The sequence below is a fragment of the Hyperolius riggenbachi genome, chromosome 6, assembly GCF_040937935.1.
Source record: "Hyperolius riggenbachi isolate aHypRig1 chromosome 6, aHypRig1.pri, whole genome shotgun sequence".
NCBI classification, from domain to species: Eukaryota; Metazoa; Chordata; class Amphibia; order Anura; family Hyperoliidae; genus Hyperolius; species Hyperolius riggenbachi.
This window is the reverse complement of record NC_090651.1, coordinates 330806405-330815483: the sequence shown is the minus strand read 5'-3', so window position 1 is coordinate 330815483 and position 9079 is coordinate 330806405. Positions and strand designations below refer to the sequence as shown.

General features: G+C 43.3%; 1 protein-coding gene across 7 annotated transcripts in view; it reads right to left on the bottom strand.

Moving 5' to 3' along the window:
* Nucleotides 1-9079, bottom strand: part of ARHGEF1 (Rho guanine nucleotide exchange factor 1) — a 173291-nt gene that overhangs the window by 40596 nt on the left and 123616 nt on the right. For 4 of the 7 annotated variants that reach the window (XM_068241440.1, XM_068241442.1, XM_068241441.1 and 1 more), the window contains 4 exons: nt 8874-9056; nt 4020-4198; nt 2708-2851; nt 2536-2618 (listed from right to left, as the gene is read on the bottom strand). In XM_068241440.1, the coding sequence (XP_068097541.1) occupies nt 2536-2618; nt 2708-2851; nt 4020-4198; nt 8874-9056 (589 nt within the window). The remainder of the gene's footprint in view (nt 1-2535; nt 2619-2707; nt 2852-4019; nt 4199-8873; nt 9057-9079) is intronic. The other 3 variants (XM_068241443.1, XM_068241446.1, XM_068241444.1) reach the window with 1 other exon arrangement.

The following is a 9079-nucleotide window of genomic DNA, read 5'->3' as shown; positions in this document are numbered from 1 at the left end:
CGGGGACGCGCCGGCGCGCAGAATTGCACCGTGTATGCCCAGCATTACATTTAACCAGTAATCAGAGTGGCATGTGAAAGTTCAGTGAGCTTCAATCAGGACCACACTCTATGAAGCTGTCAAGTAATTGGACCTACTCTGTAATCGGATTGTGAACCAATAGAATTACTAGCTATGTGTCACTCAATGCAGTACAAGGCTACGCAGCTGCCAAACCCCTGACAAACTATTCAAAGTAAAATGGAAAATGACCCATTAGCAATTCTGAGATCACCAGAAAACTCAATCAACACGATGGAATCTGCCAGGGGAAAAATGGCATGTGTACATCTTGCTTTACATACTTCCTCTTAGGACAAGAAGTCAGGAAAAATACCAGCTGGGGGTAAATACCACAATAAAAACGCAAGAGTTTCTAAATCCTTTGACACAATCCAGATTTTCGCCAGAACGGAGATGTATGTCCTTTGCAGCAGTGACAGTGCAATAAAAAAGCAACACAGTAAAAGAAGAACCATGGATGATACTGGTGCTATATGTATCCTAAATAATAATAAAAAATAACTTTGCAAGTTTTCTCTGTTCACAGAAAAGCAGATGGACACATGAATGGATTCTGATGTAACTGCTCTCCCCTGTGCTGGGAACTGTCTGGCTCAGACTCCCCAGTAGAGGTCCAGACCCATTGACTTTAAAGGACACCCGAGGCGAAAATAAACAAATGAAATCAACAATTGTATCTATCTTCCTTCTCCTAAAAATGGCTTTTTAAGATATTCCACAGTTTTATTTGATGTTTAAATCTACTTTTTACGTTTTAACTGTTTTATTGTTTTTGCTCAATGACACATTCATTGAAGTATGCCAGGGCTAAAATCTCTGAACTACTGGCCCTTTTATCTCTTTCCTGCTCTCAGAAGCCATTTTCTCCTAGGAAAGGGTTTTATGGTTGGAATTTCTTATCAGTGTGGGTCACACTGTAGTCACTTCCTGTCTGAGTCAGGACTGAGTCAGCCACTTACATACCTGATATTTAACTCTTACAGGCAGAGAAAAAAAAAAAAAGGAACACAGCATAGTTATTTGTGTGCTAGGCATTGTGCATACCCGTGTCTATCTCATCATGTCACATGTCGCCTCAGGTAGCCTTTAATGAACAGTTTAAAGTGGACCCAAACTCTTACGCAGCAGACAATGAAAAGTCTTTATTCCACATATAGTTGCTGAAAAAATCCACTGCTCTGTGTTTGTTTGTATAGCCAGATCAACCTGTCTCATCAGTAGCTGTGAATAGACTGCAGAGAAGCTCTGCCGAGAGAGATGCAGCTCTCTTCTCAAACACTGAGGCATAACCTCCCTAGAGTTCTGGATGAGCTAGGCTCATCCAAAGACGCCAGTGGCCACCGCTCAGGCCCTGCTGGGCCGTTTTTAATATTTTTGTGTTTAAAACACGCAGCAAGCACTTTGTTTGCTGCGTGTCTTACCCGCTCGCCGCCAATCCGCCGCTACCCGACGCGAAAGAGGCCCCCCCTGCAGACCCCATGCGCAGCCTGGCCAATCGTCCCCAGGCTGCGCTTTGGGGTGGATCGGGTGTCCCTGTGACGTCACGTCGATGACGTAATTCCGTTCGTCGCCATGGCGACGAGGAAAGCTCTCAAGGAAGTTCCGATCTGAGGGGTGGGAGGCATACGGTAAGGAGGGGGGTATCATGTAGCTAGCGCTAGGCTAGCTACATGATAAAAAAAAAAATAGGTATAAAAAACTATGGGCAGCCATGCGGCTGCACATAATCAAAACGTCTAGCAGATTAAAACCTTTCTGTGCTCCCTGGAGAGTTAAAGGATAGTACCCAAGGTGACATGTGACATGATGAGATAGACATGTGTCAAATAACTATGCTGTGTTCCTTTTTTTTCCTTTCTCTGCCTGAAAGAGTTAAATATCAGTCCTGACTCAGACAGGAAGTGACTACAGTGTGACCCTCACTGATAAGAAATTCCAACTATAATACCCTTTCCTAGCAGAAAATGGCTTCTGAGCGCAGGAAAGAGATTAAAGGTTTAATAGTTCATAGATTTTAGCTCTGGCATACTTCAATTAATGTGTCATTGAGCAAAACCAGTTAAAACTTAAAAAGTAGATTTAAACATCAAATAAAACTGTGGAATATCTTAAAAAGTCATTTTTTAGGAGAAGGAAGATAGATACAATTGTTTATTTCATTAGTTTATTTTCGCCTCGGGTGTCCTTTAATCAAAGTAAAACTTCAGTTTGTTTTTCTTAGGATTTCCATTAATTATAATTAAGATTATTTTTTGTATTCCCATGAAGATTATCATGCTGTGGCTAATCTATTAGAGCGGCGAGGAACGTGTATTGTCCTCCTGCCGTCTGCTGTGGAAAAGCGCAGCCCAAAGTGGAAGGAGCACAGGAGCTGCAGCGGTATTCATTAAGTGGCCTCCTTTTGGATTTGTAAGGGCCGGAGCCTTGTCCGTCCCAGAAGCCTCTGTCCGTCCCAGAAGCCCCTGTCCTCACCCGATGTAGCAACGTGCTCCCAATCTCCTGGATGATGGAGTTGTTCTCCAGACGCAGCTTCTTCAAGTTGTCCAGGAACAAGGCTGGAGGGGCAGAGAGACGAGATGGTTGAATGGCAGATAGAGACAGAGGTGGAGAGACAGACACAGGAAGCTGTGGAGCACTGTCTCACCGTGAGCCTCAATCAGTTCATCCAGACTGGGGAAGATGTTCTCCAGGTCCAAAGTTGGAATCCAGCTATTCTGCATGGGAATGTAGAAGACATCGTGCAGCACACGCAGCATCCGGACGTGAGCATGCTCTGTGAACAGCAGTTCTGGGGGGGAGACCAGGAAAGGGGTAAATCACAGATGACACAGGACTGTCCAATTTGTTCTACAGCCTCATTTTTTTCTTTAAGTGAACACAACAAATAATGCCATACTGAACTTACCTGGGTCTTCCTCCATCCCTCCGTAGTTCGCGAGGTCCCTCGGCTTCCTCCATTCTCCCGCTGGTGGCTCCGTTAGCTGCACAACTTGGCCGGGAGTCGTGCGCAACTACACATGAGCAGCCTGTCCGCACACCCATCTCGCTCAACCGTCGCCGTGAGCGTTCTGAGCGGTTCTCGAAAGAATAAACCACACATGTGCAGAATGTTCACGGCGAAGGGCGCGCAAATGAGACAGCAAGGTGGACGGGCCACGCATGCGCAGTTTAGCACAACTACCAGCCAAGTTGTGCAGCTAATGGAGCCACTGGCGAGAGAACGGAAGGAGCAGAGAGGATGCAGAGGAACCTCACACTACAGACTGGAGGAAGCCACAGGTCAAATTCAGTATGGCTTTTTTTTTTGTTGTGTTCAGGGTCACTTTAATTATGCAATGAATAAATTATAATTTTATATTTATTGTGCCTAAACAGGCTTGTAAAAATCTTGAAATTTGTCCATTTTAAAAAAGTTAAATATTCATAGACCCTCCTCTCCTCCTCAGGAACCGAACATTATCTTCACTTCCCCTCCCACCTCCCAGCCAGTCATACACCCCCAATAGAGGCTGAAGGTTGCCATAGGCTTTCATTCAGCAGTTCAGTAGTCTGAACAATCACTCTTCCTCTCTGTATGGCCATGTGAAGTAAAGGGGGAGTGGCTTAGCCTTTTTGGCTCAAGCACTTGTGTTTAGGTTAAAGGAAAAGTGAGTGGGCGGAAAACACTGCCTGCTCATTTATTACCTGACTGACAGGGACACAGAACCATATTTTGACCAGATTTGATAATGGTCATATCATGAACAGGTAGTCTAACTTAGGTAGTCCAAAGTCTGTGCAATGGAAACAACTGAAGAAAACCAAATGATTAACTCCTAAATAAAAAAAATAGATGTGGTGGTTAGTTTCTGAGACCTGTTGACTTCTGAAGGTTGCGTATCTGCCCAAAGACCCAAGTCTATACAATCCACAGACAGGGACCAGCAAGCAGCGCAGAAGACAATAGTGGACCGTACCATTGATGACCTCTTGCCGCTTGATTTCACTTTTCGTCAGCCTGAGGAGTGTTTCAGGGGGGACAAGTTCCCTCCAGTTTGGGGGGTCGTTCTCGCTCTCCAAAACGCGCGGCTCAGTCTCCTCAGACTGGGCAAGCAGAAAGGACGACTGACTGTCCCTGCTCCCTCCAGGCTCAGGACTAAAGAAAAAGAGACAAATGATGTCAGCATTATGGATTAATCATCACAGGAAATGGCTCAAACAGCTGCCAAGATTTTAAATGCAGATTACCTTCAGATCATATTAATTTTGCTTCAAGGATCAACCAGGACAGCCCTTCTATTTATTTATTATCTACCTACTTAGCTGTTGTGTGACTGTTTGTCCAACTATCTAATGTCCATCAATGTCTGCATAATATGTACTGAAGAATGGGCTGGAGGTTGTGCAAGAAGAACACATAAAAACCAGAGAGTCTCTAGGCATGTATTGGCAGTATTCCAAAACTTAATATGGCACCCAAACACTAAAGCCTGGTACACACCTTCAATTATGACAATCACTGACCAATTTTACCACCTCCATGTGGTATGAGGGCCATCAGACTTTGAATAGTATGAACAGATTGTGAAGGTAAGCGCTCATACTACTATGGAGGTGGTAAAAATGGTCAATGATTAGCCAATCAAAATTGAAGGCGTGTACCAGGCTTACAGCGGATCCGAGATGAAAAACTAATTTTAACAAGTAACTTGTCTATATATCTTATCTAAAGTTTAGATGGTTTACACAGCAAATCTGGCTACAAACAGCTTCAAAAGTTTATCATCATTTATTCCTGTGATACAATGAGGGCAGCCATGTTCTGTTTGTCACATTGTCACAGGCTGAGGGCTGGAGATGCTATCAGCTTGCCTGTGTGTAAATTCAGTCCCCTCTCCTCCTCCCTCCTCCCCTCTGTCTCTGAAATCAATGGCTAATAACCTCCTCCTGCCCAGACTGAGCTCCCATAAGCCCTTGCTACAGTGCCAAGACACAAAAGGAGCTGTGGGCGAGGCTTGTTTAGTTGATAGGGAATTAAGAGTATTAAAACAAAACCAAAAAGGATTTGGCTTGAGGAATGCCCTATAAACTATATGAAAGGTATACAATTATGCAATGAGTAAAAGTTTATCTCGGATCCACTTTAAAGGACAGGTCGGGGTTCAAAAAAAGCCAAAACTAAACCTACTTACCCGGGGCTTACTCGCGAGTGCCGCGGCTGAGTGGTCGTGCAGAAGATGCCGACCTGGCGACGGAGGAGACCCGGAACACCGGCTGGGAGCGGAGCTGCGGCGAGGGACAGGTAGGCTGCCATAGACTGGAGGTAGCCCCAGGTAAGTAGATTTTTTTATTTTATTATTTAAACCCCGGACCTGTCCTTTAAGCCCTGTAATTAAAGTCACATACACACACAAGATTTTCATCACCCGACACATTCACTCTCAGATCAAAATGTTGTGAACAGGGGTATCACAATGGTACTTAGGTCGCCCATAGTGATTCGCAGTCCCCATAGCAGAGTAGCCCCGCCTACACAACAGAACAGGCTGAGCAGGCTTTCTACACAGAGGCAGATCTAACATTGCCAACTGAGATGATAACTATGGATTGTTCTGTATGGCGGTAAATTAATAACTGTACAAGGCTTTAGAATGCTTAAAGAGTTACTCCAGTGAAAATAATGTAATAAAAAAGTGCTTCATTTTAACAATAATTATGTATAAATGATTTAGTCAGTATTTGCCCATTGTAAAATATTTTAAATCCCCGATTTACATTCTGACATTTATTACATGGTGGCATTTTTACTGCTGGCAAGTGATGTAGCTGCTGCTTGCTGTTTTGGCAGTTGGAAACCGCTGTAAACGGCCATTTCCTACAATGTAACAGGGTTCACAGACAGGAAACTGCCAGAAGTACGTCGGTACTCAGAGCTTCGTGTGGGAGGGGTTTCACCACAATATCAGTCATACAGCGCCCCCTGATGGTCTGTTTGTGAAAAGGAATAGATTTTTCATGTAAAAGGGGGTATCAGCTACTGATTGGGATAAAGTTCAATTCTTGGTCGGAGTTTCTCTTTAAGTCATGATGGAGGAAGAGGAGTTCTCACCATAAGCATCTCTTTTGAGTACTTTCCAGTGACTGTAGACATAAACGGCCACTGTAGGTCAAAGGGAACCTGAAGTGAGAGGTATATGGAGGCTGCCATATTTATTTCCTTTTAAGCAATACCAATTACCTGATGTCCTTCTGATCTCTTTGGCTGCAGTAGTGTTCAAGTCACAACCCGAAAACAAGCATGCAGCTAATCCAGTCAGCTTTGAGTCAGAGCATCTGATCGGCATGCTTGTTCAGGGCCTATGGCTAAAAGTATTTAAGATATAGGATCAGGGTGACAGCCAGGCAACGTGCATGGTTTACAAGTTGATAAATATGACAACCTCCTTATCCCTCTCACCTTGGGTTACTGTTAAGCCTCCACTAATGGGATTCAAACCCTTCCTCAGAGATGGGAAGCAGATGCTTAAAAAGAGAGAGATAAAAAGCCCCTTGGGTGAACTTACCTCAGAAAAGGGTAGAATCTGGATCTTAAAGAGGCATACCCCATCCTCCTCAGTAGAGGGGATCTAGCGCTGGGACCCCCCTAGGATCTGCTTGTTGATGTGTGCAGTAGCGTATATCCGCTTAGGCGGAAATAGCTGAGCCCGATAAATATTATTGTCACTCTGTGACTGGGGCTGGATTCCTTCTACTGAGGAGAAAGTCTCTTTAGGATCCAGAGGCTTCCCCCTCCTGAGTTAAGTACCCCCTCGGGCAGTGATGGCTAACCTTGGCACTCCAGCTGTGGTGGAACTACAAGTCCCATGAGGCATTACAATACTCTGACAGCTCTAAGCATAACTCAGGGAGGCATGATGGGATTTGTAGTTTTGTCACAGCTGGAGTGCCAAGGTTAGCCATCACTGCCCTAGGGGCTCTTAACCACTTTATCCACCACTACAGTATATCTACGTCCTCTGTGACTTCATCTAAGCCATGAGTCAGTAGATATATGTCTTCTAGCAGAAGCAGTGCTGTGCAAGATTGGGCTTGCTCCTGTGCACTGATACATCTGATGCAGCACTAATTGGTGAATGGGAATATATGTTTCCTGAGCTAATGAGATGGGTTGTTACCATTAAAAATACTTTTATTTTATTTTCTCAGTTCATAGTGAAAGATACACTCTGTGGCATTATTTCAGAATCAAATATCTTCACCATAAATTGTGACAGGAACATAATCTAAGTTATGTGATAAGCGGTAAGAATAGCCAAACAAAATGTGTGTTTTTATCTACAGTAGCGCTTTTTATTTTTAAGTATGTAGAAAAATTCAGGTGCACAGGGCTACTTCTCTGGGCCTCCCCGGAGTGCTCCAAGTCAAAAGGCAGTTCCACTTAGCCAGGCAATCAAGGTTGAAAAGCGATGGGCACATCCAGTATAAAAAACCCTTTATTTGAAAGATGATTAAAAATTGTATGCAAAAGATACAACAGCTTCAGTTGCTAGGAGAGCAAGAGGGGGACAAGCATGTACAAAAGGTCGACAGCTGTTTCGCACTCCTCAAATGAGTGCTTCCTCAGGACAAATGAGCGGGAAAGCTTTTGGATTTCTTTTTTTGAGGCGGTGGGCCCTTTGGGGCTTAATGAACGGAATGACTTATCTGTCTTTCTGTAAATTTTGTATCTGTGTTGTTTTTTTCTTGCTTAGATTTTAAATTTGTGATGTTTTTTAATATTTAAAATTCTTATGTACTTAATTCCCCTCCCCCTTCCCCTTTTCTCTTTTTTGTATACCCCATAGGGACCATGCGGAGGAGGAGGAGATCGTTTGTAGCTCCACCTACAAGTCTGGTCATTGTCTTCGGCCAGGTAGTAAAAATCTTCTTCCCCCTATTGTTGTTTTTTTGAAAAATGCCCCCTCCTTCCTGAAATATTATTTTGTGCCGTTTTGAGCACTTTCCTCATCATATTTCCATATTGAGGGTGGGAGTTTCTGTGACCCTGGCTTGGTGACCCCTTTTCAGAATAATAGACAGCTACTGCTGTCAATCCTTGTAAAATGTTTTTTATACTGGATGTGCCCATCGCTTTTCAACCTTGAGCGCTTTTTATTTTTAAACTGGAATTGGTAAAACTGAGAAATAATGTGTTTTTTCTATTTTTTTTCCTTGTTTTCCCATTAAATTTCATAGAAAACAAAATTGTACAAGGGAAGAAATGGCATACCATTAAAGCCTACTTTGCCTTGGAAAAAAACCACAATATATATTTAATTTCTGTGTCCTAAGTAGGGTTAAAGTTATTTCTGATTAAATAAGGACATAGCTAAACTGTCAAAACTGTGCTCTGGTCTATAAGTGGGAAACAAGGTCTAGATGCAAAGTGGTTAAACATCAGATTACTAGAATAAGTACGGAATGTTTCTTTAGATGGTAGTTATACAAGTATCACCCATTTGTTTACATTTTTTTTTACATGCCTTAGAAACATTTTTTTTGTAGTTGTATTGTTATATCGTGTAATCAGGTTGCTGGGATTACAGCAGAATAAAAGAAGCAAATCTGTGCAATGTTCCACTATCACTAAAATGTTAAACCTGTAAGGCAAAGTATTTACGATTTCACTTAAAAGTGTAATGTTATTCTAGTAAAATTTAACACTGTTTGCAAAGTGGCTGCCTGGATGGTTAACAGAGACGCTTTGAAGTTTGAATGTGTTCAGATATGAAAAATAAAAAAAATTAAATAGAAATCAATCCATATGTTGAGGCATTGTCCTCTCAACCTACGTGAGGCTGCCCGGTTTAGGCCCAGATTTGCTTGTAGAAAGCTGCATGTCGTTCGCTCTGGCGGCAGCCTCCAAGTCCACATCGCTGCGAGAGCGCGTCTGCTTGCCCTTGGCTGACCCTCGCTGGGAACGCTTGCGCTCGTAAACCCGCAGGCTCTCCGAGCGGCCGATTTTGCTAGAACTCCTGGTCAAGTCGCGCCAAAGATC